Source organism: Cynoglossus semilaevis, chromosome 13, assembly GCF_000523025.1.
Source record: "Cynoglossus semilaevis isolate Cse_v1.0 chromosome 13, Cse_v1.0, whole genome shotgun sequence".
In the NCBI taxonomy this organism is placed as follows: Eukaryota; Metazoa; Chordata; class Actinopteri; order Pleuronectiformes; family Cynoglossidae; genus Cynoglossus; species Cynoglossus semilaevis.
Window position 1 is genome coordinate 1,245,772 of NC_024319.1, and position 13,352 is coordinate 1,259,123.

At 49.8% G+C, this 13,352-nt stretch overlaps 2 protein-coding genes across 9 annotated transcripts in view; both read right to left on the reverse strand.

Annotated features, from left to right (window-relative positions):
* On the reverse strand, positions 1-7,746 carry arhgef5 (Rho guanine nucleotide exchange factor (GEF) 5). Of its 2 annotated transcripts, none has more exons than XM_008322845.2 (14): positions 6,296-7,746; positions 5,297-5,342; positions 5,034-5,083; positions 4,100-4,467; positions 2,881-3,041; positions 2,652-2,804; positions 2,369-2,498; positions 2,215-2,289; positions 2,023-2,112; positions 1,498-1,640; positions 1,272-1,415; positions 1,121-1,191; positions 596-700; positions 1-505 (listed from the first exon to the last, which is right to left on the reverse strand). In XM_008322845.2, the coding sequence occupies exons 1-14, from the start codon at positions 7,440-7,442 to the stop codon at positions 363-365; spliced, it is 2,826 nt and encodes a 941-aa protein (XP_008321067.1). In that variant the 5' UTR covers positions 7,443-7,746; the 3' UTR covers positions 1-362. The 2 variants fall into 2 exon arrangements, with proteins under 2 accessions (XP_008321067.1, XP_008321066.1); XM_008322844.2 differs by having other exon boundaries at positions 5,759-7,746.
* A 760-nt stretch (positions 7,747-8,506) lies between these two features.
* The window catches only part of grik5 (glutamate receptor, ionotropic, kainate 5), a 51,085-nt gene continuing 46,239 nt past the window's right edge, over positions 8,507-13,352 (reverse strand). For 2 of the 7 annotated variants that reach the window (XR_003051435.1, XR_001760951.1), the window contains exons 20-23: positions 11,829-11,903; positions 10,420-10,510; positions 9,163-9,868; positions 8,507-8,817 (exon numbers count right to left, since the gene is read on the reverse strand). Coding sequence is in view for 4 of the 7 variants with exons in the window: in XM_025061266.1 (XP_024917034.1) it covers positions 11,865-11,903 (39 nt within the window). In the remaining 3 variants the exon portion in view is untranslated. Of the gene's footprint in view, positions 8,818-9,162; positions 9,869-10,201; positions 10,511-11,548; positions 11,672-11,828; positions 11,904-13,352 lie in introns of those variants that run through there. The other 5 variants (XM_025061266.1, XM_025061264.1, XM_025061267.1 and 2 more) reach the window with 3 other exon arrangements.

Here is a 13,352-nt window from a genome sequence, read left to right on the forward strand (position 1 = left end):
TTCATCCCCAGTGACTGTTTATTGTCCTCACTGTCTCTGTTTGTCTTTAAACTCTTTTAAATGATTAATTACTAACAGTTCAAACAGCAGCGGTCAGGACAACACGTGAACTTTGACCTCCTCCACAGATGGCGCTCAGAGTTCACAGTGATACAGTTGACAATTCAAACCCACCCCTGTGTAAAACCCTCTGGTCACTGTTGACCAATCAGCAGTCTTTGAGGCAGACCACAGCAGTTGACCAATCAGCAGCTAACGCTAACATGCTACACCTCTTAGCCTCTTAGCAAAGTTCACTCCTGTCTTTTCTTCCAGCAGCAGAACCATCCGGACCCTCGGTGAGTCGACGCCCACTCTCCGCCTCAGACAGCAGCTCTGGCAGTGGTGAGTTTGAGAGCGTCCGACAAATTGCGCTGACGGACTCTGGAATTGTTTATGATTTCTAAATGGGACTCTGGCACCCATCCACGGTGGCGGTCCGACAGCCTCGTCCCCTCGACCCAGTCTGTGGAGGAGAGAGTCAGAACTGTGAGACTGAGGGTCACTGTCACTCTGACCTGCAGATCAGTAACGGAGGCGAGAGCGGGGGTCGTACGGTCGCTGCTCTGTTGGTGCACCAGAATGACGTCGGCTTTCTCCAAGGACAGCTCATCCGGCTGCTGACCGACGAACGCTCGTATACACTGCATCTGTGGAAAATCTGCAGAGAGGAGACGAAGAGGTGAGAGGAGGAGACTGGTGATGTCAGGACAGCACTGGTTTAAAACAGGGGTCACCAACGTGGGGCCCAGGGTCACCTGGTTAGCCCCCCCACCCGCTCCCCCCAGACTACCTAAGGTGCCTACGCTGTGTGTTCAATGTAAATGTGATGTAAAAAGAAAACTATTCAACAACAACAACAACAACTATTCAACTGTTCCTGTGGTTTTTGAATCAGTTCCGTTCAGTCGTCTGTCGTCTGAACTGAGTTTTATCATCACACTGTTCTGTGTCAAACAAACAGCTCTGTTTTACTACGAGTCCGTGAAGTAGTTCTAAGTGTCAGAAAGGTCGGTGAGCCCTGGTTTAAAAACCCAAGTGTCCCTAGTGACAAACTACGTGAACTACATCAAGGGTTTACCTTGAGCAGCAGAAAAGTCGATGTCAGGGTGGGGTCGAGAAAGGGCCGATATCCAACGCAGCTTGTCGCTCCTGAGGATGGAAGAAAGAGGTCAGAGGTCAGAGTTTGTTTTGTCCCGGCGTCATGTGACTGAGTGAGCAGCGTCTCTTACTGTTTGTCCGTCCTCAGCAGCAGCGCTCTGTTGGACATGTGCAGTCGGAACAGGTTCTTCTGTAAGGAGTGCAGTTTGACCCGACAGTTCTCCGCTCGCAGCTCCGACACAGGAGAGTGGTCGATGACGGTGAAGCGCCCCCCCCTGACGGACATGAGACAACTACATTAGAGACAGGTGTCGCCGGACCATTGTCACACGGCTGTTGATGCGTTCAATGACTCACTCTTTTTGTATAGAAAGCAGCAGGTAATCATTAAACAGGTGAATGTAAACGCTCCTCTCTGTGTCTTTGAGAGAAAAATCCATCAGCTCCAGCACCGCTCCCTCACGCACCAACCTCCGAGACTGACTGATCAGAGGGAGGGTCTGCAACACACACACACACACACACACACAGAGACACATTACTATTTATAACACCTGTTAAGATCGACCTGTCTTTGATCACATGATCAAATATTGATCGATTTTCTGATCAAACTTCACCTTAAGTTTAAACTAAACACATTAAAACAAACAGAAAAATATTAAGAAGAGAAAGAACCAAATCACTGACAGGTGGAGGTTTGTCTGTGGGGGGGGGGGGTCCTCAGACACCCACCTCCACCTGAGGTCGACTCAGACAACTGACGTTTACATTTAAGGCTGAGTGACCTCTGAGTGACCTCTGAGTGACCTGTGATCAGTCCATCACTAACACAGACAGCGTCAGTTGTCCACACGTAAACATACAGTGACTCGTACTCACCCTGCACTCGAAGTCCACTCTGGCACTGAGGGAAACCAGGGACTCGATACTTTTCATCTGAGAAATGCTGTCGTTACTTTCCTGAATCAACTGGAGAAAAGCGACAAACACACACACACACACACACACCTTGGTCACCTCTGGGTCCACGCTGTCGTGGTATTCAGTAGTACCAGCGTGTACTCACTGTACCTTCTCTAGAAGTTTCAGAGCCTTGACCGCCTGCATGGCCTCAGGAGTACCTGGAGTGGTTCTCTTCACTATGTTCTGGACAGTAGAAGAACACGTCCAGGTAAGAACTCTGAATGTAAAGTCCACGGTCACAGCAGACACCTGCTACACACACCTGAACCAGCAGCTTAATCCTGGTGATTCTTTGGAACGGGAGGACGAGGAAGGACCGCAGAGGAAGTCTCTGACAAACCGGACTCCTTTCCAGTTTCTCCACGATCTGTTTGAACCCGGGGTTCTCGTTCCTGACAACAAACGGAGGAAGACGTCACGGACAAAAACACGTTATTTTGGATTTCATTTCTGAGAAAGTTGATGGTTTTTGGTGACGCAGCCACTGGTGAACAATCATCAGGAGAACAGACGGACGGGGTCGGGGTCGGGGTCGGGTCACTCACATCAGTCTCTGGTAAGTGGCGTCCTGGTAGGACTGGTTGGTCAGATACGGCACGTACACCATTTTGAAGCGCTGACACTGTCGCGCGATGATGTCACACACAGTGAAGTGGACGATGTTGGACTCCATGCGCTCTTCAAGTTTGGACAAAAAACTAAAAAAAAAAGAAAGAAAAAAAAGTTAAACCCATTTCCTTTCCATGTCTGTGACATCACAGTCCGACTGGTCACCTGTGACTGATGGCACGGACGTCGGCCAGTCTGGAAAAGAGCCAGTTTCTATCCTGTGTGGTCAACAGCGCCCCCAGCTGTTTGGACTTGACAAAATGTTCAACAACGATGTCCAAACTTCTGCAGTAGGAGGCTTCTGACGTCACAACTTCAAACCTTATCTAGACAGGAAAAGATACAAACAAATGTTAGTTAGTTAGTTAGTTAGTTAGTTAGTTAGTTAGTTAATAAGAACATGTCAGTGTTTTTTCTCTCTAAAACTTGATGACCTCTGCCCTACAGACCACCCTAGTGGTGATAAAAAGTTTCTCAACATGAAGATTTGGCAACACTGATTTTACCAGTGAAGATATTGTGTAATAATATTAACAGTTAAAGAGTGATTCATTTGTGTCACTTCCCAAAAGTCACCAGTAGATGACGCAGCTGAGAAGGCGTTTCTGGGAACTGCAGTTCCACGTAATAACAGCACAGGAAGTGAACCTTCAACTCAGACTGTGTCAAAACGGGATGTTTTAACAAGTGCAGGGGCTTCTGGGTAAAAAGTGTTGAACTGTTGATCACAAGCAACAAGTGACGTAACGTTAGGAGTCACGACTTTTGTTCACGGTACGATTTTACTACGATTTCAAGACAAACTGTGACTAAATCCACTGATCTCTGTGTGTCAGAACTGGGTCAAATCATCAACTGACATGGTCTGTGACCCTCACCAACACTGACATGGTCTGTGAACCTCACCAACACTGACATGGTCTGTGAACCTCACCAACACTGACATGGTCTGTGACCCTCAGACACTGACATGGTCTGTGACCCTCAGACACTGACCATCTCCCTGACATGGTCTGTGANNCCTCAGACACTGACATGGTCTGTGACCCTCACCAACACTGACATGGTCTGTGACCCTCAGACACTGACCATCTCCATTGATCTGCTCTGATTCAAAGTCAAACTGGTCACTAACAACCTTTTTTAGGGGCTTACTGCCACCTACTGTACAGGGGGTGTAGTGTCATGGTGTTTTTGTTTTTTTTAGATAACTCTTCACCTTGACATGAGATTCATTTTTTAATTTCAACCAATGGAAACTGTTTTTTGAAAAATGACTAAGTAAACGACCGACTGCACATCTGTATCCAACGGTAAATCTCCAGGAGGAGTTACACCTGGGCGTGTGTGTGTGTGTGTAAAGTGTGTGTGTACATGCGTGTACCTCCTGCAGTCTCCTCTGATCCTCGTTCAGCTCCTGCAGTTCACTGCTGTTCCTCACCCCCGGGAGGTCCCGCCACAGCGAGGCCGACTGTGTGAGGGAGATGGAGAGTCGTGGGGAGGAGGGCCGGCCTTCGCTCCGGGGAGGCTCGGGGAGGGGCAGACTTCTGACGCTGGTGACGGAGCCCGTGTGCGACAACGAGTGAGGATGTGGGACAGGAGGCAGAGGAGGAAGAGGCCTACGAGCAGGAGGAGGAGAAGGAGCAGGAGAGTGGGCGTGGTCCTCGCACACAGACAGCACATCAGAGCGAGACTGACGCAGGATCTCAAAGTTCTGCGCCTCCTCGCTGTACAGCTGGTAGAGCTTGGCAGCTGATGTCAGGAGGGGAGGAGCGGGGGAGAGAGGGGAGAAAAATGATGTTTTAATGACACAGACGAGGAAATAGAGAGAAATCGACAGTCGACCAAAACTGAAAACATTCCTTTGACACAAACTGATCGGAATGTAAATCAGCAGCAGCAGCAGCAGCAGCTGTTCTCCCCTCCAGTCAGGAAAGAGGAATACCTGCAGAAACCTGTCTGTGGTCTGCACACACACACACACACACACACACACACACACTCTGACTGTTGAGCTGGTTTGAACAGAGGAATCTGTTCAGGTCTGGACGCCTCTTTCTTTCTTTCTCTTCTTTTAATGGTAACAGTTCAGCCGACCCCTCCTCCCTCCCCCCGTGGTAAACATCTGGGGGGGGGGGGGGGGGGCTGTGTAAGTATTCAGTGACTCCAGTGTGATGTCAGTCACCGTTCCTAATCATCAACGTCGTCAAAATGACTTTAAAATCAATTCAACTAAAAACAATAATAAAAGGAGTGACTGATGTGACGTCTGGTTTTCATTTGACCTCGACCTGAAGCAGGAAACAGGAAGTACTCACAGAACAACACGGAATTCCGTTTCTGTCTGTCAATGGAGTCCAAAACAGTTCTACAAAACAAAAGAATCAGAATTTGACAAAGGTCAAGGTCAAGTGTGTGTTCGACATCAATGACAACGCAGCGTCTTTGACTTCGTCGTCAGGAAAATTAAAATCATTTAATAATTTATTTATATGGAAAAGAAAAACATGAGAGATGGAAGAACACGTCCACGTCCCTGTGTGTGTGTGACGGTGTGTGTGTGTGTGTGTGTTTTACTCACCTGAGCTCCACTTCTCCCCAGCTTTTGCTTCGATCGTCCTCGTCGTCTGAAATCACACCAGTCATATTTTAAAGTCTGACTCTGAACTTCACTCCAACAGTTAAACTAACAGTTACCAACTTAACTAGTACTGCACTCTGTTTGACCCTGGTACAAAACACCAAGAGGTGAGTTTGTGGTGGTGATGTCTCAGGGAGACCCCCCCCCCCCCCCCGTCCCCCCCCCACCCCCCCCACCCGCGGTCGACGTCACAGAACATCCATTCAAACACAGTCTGTGATGGGAGTGAATCTGTGGCTACGCTACGCTACGATACCAGGACAACGGTGCCATATATATATATATAAAAAAAAGAAAATGACCCAACACCAGGAATATTGGACTGGGAACTGCTGAGATTCCCAGTCTGTGATGTTGAGCGGTCACTTTAAGGTCAGATTACTGTGCCTCTTCTGCTGTTACCTGATTTAGAGAATATTCTGGTTCTGCGGTCCCTGCCGACACCTTCCTGCTCTTCTTCCTCTACAAGCACTGCGTTTCTTCTTTCAGTGGTTTTACGGATTCCCCTCCTCCGCATCCGAGCCGAAGAACCCAAATCTCTGAAGCTGCAGGAACTGGTCAAAGTGGCTAAAGGTGTCTGCGGCGCCTCCTCTGGCCCTCTGCTGTACGTGTCCGTTTCTTCTGGCCCTCCCACCTCTACTCCTGCCTCCTGCCCCTGCTCTTCCTCTTCCTCTTCACTTTCGTTCTCCTCTGCCCGGCTCTCCCTCTCTTTGGGGGGGGCGAGGGAGTCAGATTCATTTTGAAAATTGAGGCTGGGGCAGCTGTGGGGTTTGTAGAGCGAACGGCTGACAGATAAAAACGTCCCCTCGTCCTCCTCCTCTTCTGACACCTTCACCTCTACTCGCTCCGTCTCTATCCCACGGTGACCACGAGGCTCGGCGCCTAACGGTGTGTCAGAGTGAGTGTGTGTGCTTGTGTCGGCCCGGCTCTGGCCCATACCTCTCAGTTCGTCCACGTCCGGCGGCTCGTCCTCCTCCGGCTGCGGCTCGAAGCGCACCTCCTCCGGGGTCACCGTCACATCAGGAATGTCCCGCGTCTCCTCGCTGACCTTCTGTTCTGGGTCATGCCCTTTGACCTCCAGCTGAGGGGGCTCCGCCGTGCGCCGATTTTGTTCCGCTGAATCGGCTTCACCTATGATTCCTTCTTCCGAGTTGCCCAGGATTTCTTGAACCACATTTTTAGCCCATTTGAGGTGGGGGGCCTGGGAATGGCGTTTGGGCTCCTCCGACATGCTCCAGGCTCCACTCAGACGGATGTGGATGGCCTCCACGTCTTCTGGACTCATCGTTCCAGAGCTGATTCCATCTAAGACAAGGTCCGGAGCGAGCCCCCCCCCCGTGTTTCTCTCCCTCCACTGCGTCAGGAGTCTCTCCGTTTGGGAATCTCTCTGAAAATTCCCGATCTCTTCGTAGGGATGTTCCGCTCTGGTCCTGGATTCTCCCTCCAGGTCCTGGAGTCTGTCTCTGTCCTCTGGAGTGTCCTCTGGGTCCTGACTGCTGATGTCATCACCTGGTGACCTTTGATGGTGGGGGGGCCGCGGTAACGTCTGTCCAATCACACAGAAGACGTACTGGGGATGCTGCTCTCCCCCCTCTCCCCCCACGGGGTGTTTGTGGTGTTCCCCTCCAGCATCCAAGAACTCCTGGCAGTCCTGGAACTCCTCATCTCTGTCCTCCTCCTCCTCCTCCTCTTCCTCCTCCTCCCCCTCGTCTCCACCGCTGGACACAGTGACAAAGCCGTCCTCCACTGACACCATGCTGTCCCTCACCTCCTTCCTCCCTGGTTCACTTCCTCTTCCTGTCTTGGACCAAGTGAAATGATCCCCTCCCTCACCTCCCCCTCCTCCTCCCCCACTGTCACTCCCCTGGCTAGAGTTTTCTCCCTCTGACTCCCCCCCCCAGCCTCCGTCCTCATCCACACTCACCCCCTCTGCATCATGACTTTCTGCCCCTCTCCTGCTGTAACTGCCCCAGTGTCTCTCCTCTGGTTCCTCTTTCTCTGGTCGCACCTCTCTCACCCACTCTGCCTGTGACACCACACTCGCCTCCCCCCCTCTCTTACCCCCCCGCTGTGGTTCTAACCACATCCTCCTGTGCTCTGGTCTGCAGCCTGTCACTTTGTCTCCCTCTCTCTCCCTCTCTCTCCCCCTCTCCCTCTCTCTCTCCTCACTTCTTTTTTGCCCCCCGTGTCTCCTATCAGCGGTGATGCCCTCCCCCCCCACCTCCCTCTCTTCATAACTGCCCCCCCCTCTTCTGTATCTCTGTTCGTTGTCCACATCACTGCTGCTCCACTCTCCACTGCTCTGAGATCGTGGTGTACCTCTGGGGGGCGCTGTGTTGGGGGATCTGTTGCTTCTGCCTGTGGGATATTCTCTCCTTGGACTCAGTGTGTCCCTCTACATCTGTCTCCGGCCCCCCCCCCTCTCTCATCCTTCAGGTCTCTCCCACACTCCCCCCACCTCCCCCCTCCCTGGTCTGTCCTTCTGTGTCTGTACTCTTCTCTCTCTCTGTCCCTGTGTCTCTGATAGTCCTCTCCTCTGTGTCCCTCTCTGTCCACGTCTCTTGTTCTTTCGGCCTTTACGTCTCCATCACTTTGACTGTGTTTGTACATGAACTCCCCCCCCCCTCTCTCCCTCATTCTCTCCCTCGTTGTCTCCCTCTCGTCAATGTCGGCCTCACTCCTGGTGTCCCTCCTTCCTTCCCTCCCCCGTCCCTCTTCCCTCTCCCTTCTATTGGAGTAGGTCTCTCTGTCTCGTTGTCTCCGAGGGGAGGCGGTCCTGACTCCCCTCTCTCCCCCGGAGGTCCTAGGCTTCTCTCTTCTTCTGCCAGTGTCTCTGTCTCTGTCCGTCCCAGGCTCTGGACGTCTTTGTCTCCCATTAAGGTCCTCATCCTGACCCGGCCCCCCCTCTCCCCCTCTCCTCCCCTCTTCCGTAGCCCTGCTTCTAACGACGTGTCTGTCTTCGTACCTCTCTCTCCCCCATGTCTTCCCTCTGTCTCTCTCCCTGTCGTCCACTCCCAGCCTCCTGGGTTTTGCTCTTTGACCGTTCTGGCTCTTTCCGTCGTGCGTTCCCGCGGTGGAAACCATTCTTCTGTCACGGTCTGTGCTGTTTCTTCTCTTCCTGGGAAACGTGTCTCCTTTCCTCACTCCTCCGTCCACCTCCTTGTCCCTCTCCGTCTCCGGTTTAGACAGTGGACGTACAATCCTGCTTCTGTCCTCTTGGCGTCTCCTTTCTCTCTCCCTGGGTGCAGGGAGTCGTTCGCCCTCTCGGGGGTCAGTGTCCTTGTATCTGCCTCTGTCCACATCTGTCCCCCTCCTCCTGTCCTCCTCTCGGGGACTCGGATCCCGGGAGATTTGTTCACCTGGCAGCAGTTTGCGGTCACACATATTTATGTTAGAGCGAGGGTCAAAGGGGGGGGGGCAGCTGGGCTTCTCACTCCCCATTTCACCACAATATGGAAAACCTGAAAGAAAAACACTTCTGATTGGTCGGTGGCTCAAAGAGGAACTGGTCAAAATAAACCAATAGAAACAAGTGTTGACATCATCAAACAGCTGGGGTGTCCACCAGCCCCCCCCCCGCACCCCCCCATGACCTAAGATGACGGTAAATGTACAGTAAACGGTTGGAGAACAGCAGACAGATGGCGCCATTTGACTGTTTCATTTAAGGAATGCAACAGAGAGCTGTGAAGACTGACACCTGGGCCAAACATGTGACATGTGGACCACAACTGGGCCTGACCCACATCTGTCTGTCTGTCTGTCTGTGTGTGTGTGTGTGTGTGTGTGTGTGTGTGTTCACTCACCTTTCTGTGGTATCCTGGGGAGATCCACTCACCCCCCCCTCCCCGGTCCGGCCTAGGCTGAAGGCACTTCAGAACTCATTTCCTGTCTTCACATTATCTGGACGTGGTAACAAACAGCCCCCCCCCCTCAGACACAGCAGAAAATGCCCTTTTACCCTGTTTGATTTGCCTCTTGTGAAAAGCTGAATGTTTGTCCTCTCCTTCTCCTCTCGCTGCCTCTCTCTCTCTCTCTCTCTCTCTCTCTCTCTCCACCTCCCCTACTCCAAATTCCCAAACAAGTTTCAACAGATTGAGACTTCCCTCCCCCTCCTCCTCCTCCTCCTCCCTCTTCCTCTGAAGCAGTGCAGCTAAAACAGGAGATATCCCATAAAGGAGACCAAATCCAGCCAACTCCCCAGCGCAGCTCCCCCCCCGGCTCTTCAGCTGACACCAGGGACGACCAGGTCTGTGCCCTGACGACGGAAAGGCTCAGCAGTGGCTCCTTTCTTCTGCCCCTGTCCTCTGACGAAACACAGGAAGTGCACTTCCTTGGTGTGTCACTGCAGGACACTGATTGGCTGATGTGGAGAAGCTGGGTGTGTCTGAGTGGGACACACGGCCAGGTAAGGCAGGACAGGGTGGGGGAGGGGAGGAAGACAGTGAGCTCTGAACTCACACTGAGGCCGATCAAAACTCCAACGACTCCCCCTGAGGGACACTTGGGAAACTGCAGAAAAAAAAATATTTAGGTTAAAAATAATGGATGAAAAAAACACAGGGATTAAAAATCTGAGCTCTGTTGAACACAAATATAACTGTGATATATTTACTCATATATTTGTTTTTAAAGCCTAAAAATGCTGACTAACATTTTCCCTAAAGCAGGGGTTCTCAAATGGTGGCACTGGCACCCCTGCTGGTACTTGGGTTTTGTCCTGTGATACTTGAGAAAATCATGTCTTTTTTACTGAAAACAAATTCCAGTTGTGGCGTCGTCTGATTGAACAACAATCGCGTAGATAAACAGTCAAATAAAGAATATATTTATGTATATTTTTACCTGCTGGTTCTCAGAGTCCAGTCGTTAAAGAACTAAACCGACACCTTCTCTCTGTCCAGGTCTGGGACTGGACTTCTTTCTAGTGTGGTGTCTGACAACTTTTGTGTGATTGGTCAGATTTCAGGTGGGCGTGGTTTATGCACAGAGCAGAACTGCTCCAACTTGTTATGATAAAGTAAGAAAACATCACAGAGAAGCGTCAACATTTCATTCTTCACCTCAGAAACCAGGCTGCCGTTCTCCTCCCGTGTGCGGTTCTGGACTCAGATGAAGGGAGTTCTGGTCCGGACCAGTTCTTCTGCCTCTGCACTAAGAAACAAAACAAAACAAAACAAAACAGGGAAAAGTCTTTGGAGAAACTGACGAGGCGTCGTCCTCCAGATGAGTCTGACTGATGTGACCTGGAGCTCTGATCTTCTCACTGGTCACAGGAAACCAAACCACAAACCAGTGTCCACATGTACAACAAATAAATACAAACTGTCATTACTGGGACCTGCCGGGGGGTGGCGCTATAAATTTGTATTCATACCTTTATGGTGCCTTTCAAAACAAAATGTTCTCCAGTCCAGTGTTGTCTAAACAATCATTGATTCGGAAATGTTTCCGTAATTTCCCCACATGGGGGCACTGTTTCACTTTTATAGCACTCTCTCTCTCTCTCTCTCCCCTCACAAACTCTAAGGACTTTTTTATTTATATTTATTCCACTCTTCTTAGTCTGAACTTTTCCTGTTTCTTATAAATGTTCAAGGTTTAACTTCAGTCTTAGATTTAATCTTCGGAGTCAAACCTTCACCTTCACCAATCCTGTGATTTCACTCTCCTGACCTGTGACATCATCACATGTGAATTCTAAATCTGGACACCATTCATTTCCCTTCTTATTCTCTCACTGCAGCCCCCCCTACATCCCCCCCCCGTGACATCAGAGCCAATTATTTTCTAGCATGAACTGATTGTAAACCTCGCGCTGAGACAGGAAGTGACATCATGATCTGCTCTCTGTAATATCCTGTGGTCGTAAATAGACGCCTGGTACAGACGGGGGGCGGGTAATTAAAGATGTGGTAGTTAAGGTGGGGGGGGCACATGTGCACCTTTTTACACCTGGGGGTTACTGTAGGTCAATGAGCAGTCAACAAAGGATAACACTGAGTTAATTGGGGGGGGGTCACTGACTGAACAGGTCCAGCAGGCCGCCCCCCCCAGAGAGAGACACCCTCCTTACTGCATGACCTTTGACCTGGATGTTTGTTTTTTTATGAACAAACAAAGAAAAAAAAACAGTGTGTGTGTGTGTGCTCCTCTACAGGTGATCAGGTGATCAGGTGATGAGGACGGAGCAGATTATAATCTGAGCTGTGAAACATGGTCAAGGATTTTGGAGCATTTTTGTCGAATGTTGAAAAAGGATTTGTTTCTTCTGACGGAGGACGTTTCAGATCATCTTCAAAAACTCTTTCACTTCTCCATTTACACCACAGGATGTACAAACAAACAAACAAACAAACAAACAAACAAGAAATGTTCAATGTCACTTTCTTCTACTCCTGTGTTGTGTTCAACTAAACAGGCACCACATCTTTGTTGTTGAGAACCACTGGTGTGTTAGCATGTCTGCTACCTTCAGCGGAGAAAAGCACTGGAATTCCTCAAACCTTCAGTGGCAGGAAAAGTAAACATCAAACAGTTCCGGTTCCTGTGGAAATAAAAGACAAGCGGCCGCGTTAAACTTTTATTTATTTTTATTCCAAAAGAAGATTGTGTGTGTGTAAGTTTGAACAACTGGGACATTTTTTTCTGAAGACCATCACTGCACCTTCACCACCCCCCCCCCCCCCCCCCCCCCCCCACTTCAGAACCGTCTGCTCCTCATCAGGAATAACAACAGTGACTGAATCCTAATCTTCATCCTCAGTTTAATAATCCATTTAGCACGAGTATAGAAATATGAACAAATATCAAAGAAAAGAACGGAAAAGTAAAAGTTCTGTTTTGTTGGGTGAGCGTTCCGACAACCGCCTGATTGGTTCTGTGACCCCCCCCCCCCTCCCCCCCTCTGTTTCCTCCTCTGGCCTCTGTACATCAATGCAGCTGATTAATGCTTTTAGCTGCCGGTTTAAAGCTGTTGATCTCCACTTAATGTTGGCATGGAGCTGTGTGGGGGGGCGGGTTGGTTAATCTGGTTAATCTGGTTAATCTGTGTACAGAAAGACACAAATAAGGAAAAGGAATTCTAAAGAAGAAGAAGAAAATCCTGTTTTAGTGGTTACATAAGAAGGGAATTAGAAATGAAGATGGTGTGTGTGTGTGTGTGTGTGTGTGTGTGTGTGTGTGTGTGTGTGTGCAGTGACGGTCTGGTTCATGTCATCTTGTCTACATTCTAGACTCAGGCAGAGGGAAACTCAGAGTGGGCTCAAACCGTGGCCTGTGTCTGCTGTGACCGAACCTCAGTCAGGAAAAAACAACAGAACGTCGTCGTCACAACAACAAGGTCTGGTTCTTTATACATGTGATTCACACACACACACACAGTCACACACACAGTCACACACACACACACACACACACAGAGAAGCAGTGGTGAAGTGTCGCTTCATTACAGTTTCCTTAAATAATAAAATTATAATCCAGTGATTTCTGCTCAGTCTTAAATCCCACGTTACTCACAAATCCACCCGTGTACTGCTCAGTCTTAAATCCCACGTTACTCGCAAATCCACCCGTGTACAGTACTCCAGTACTCTAGTACTCCAGTACTCTAGTACTCCAGTACTCTAGTACTCCAGTACTCTAGTACTCCAGTACTCTAGTACTCCAGTACAGTACTCTAGTACTCCAGTACAGTACTCTAGTACTCCAGTACAGTACTCTAGTACTCCAGTACTCTAGTACGCCAGTACTCTAGTACTCCAGTACAGAGTACAGTACAGTGAGTACCACAGCTCAGGTACTGCAGTTTCATTGTGGTGTTGGCTGTAACATTAAACAACACCATCAAAGGTTAGCTGCTGTGCTGTTAGCTGCTGTGCTGTTAGCTGCTGTAACGTTAGCTGCCCCCCCGCCCCCCCCCCTCGGAGCAGGCCCCCAACACCAGGGTCATTAGAAAACCAAAGCATGTGACAATATTGATGAGGCTGTGGAGTCT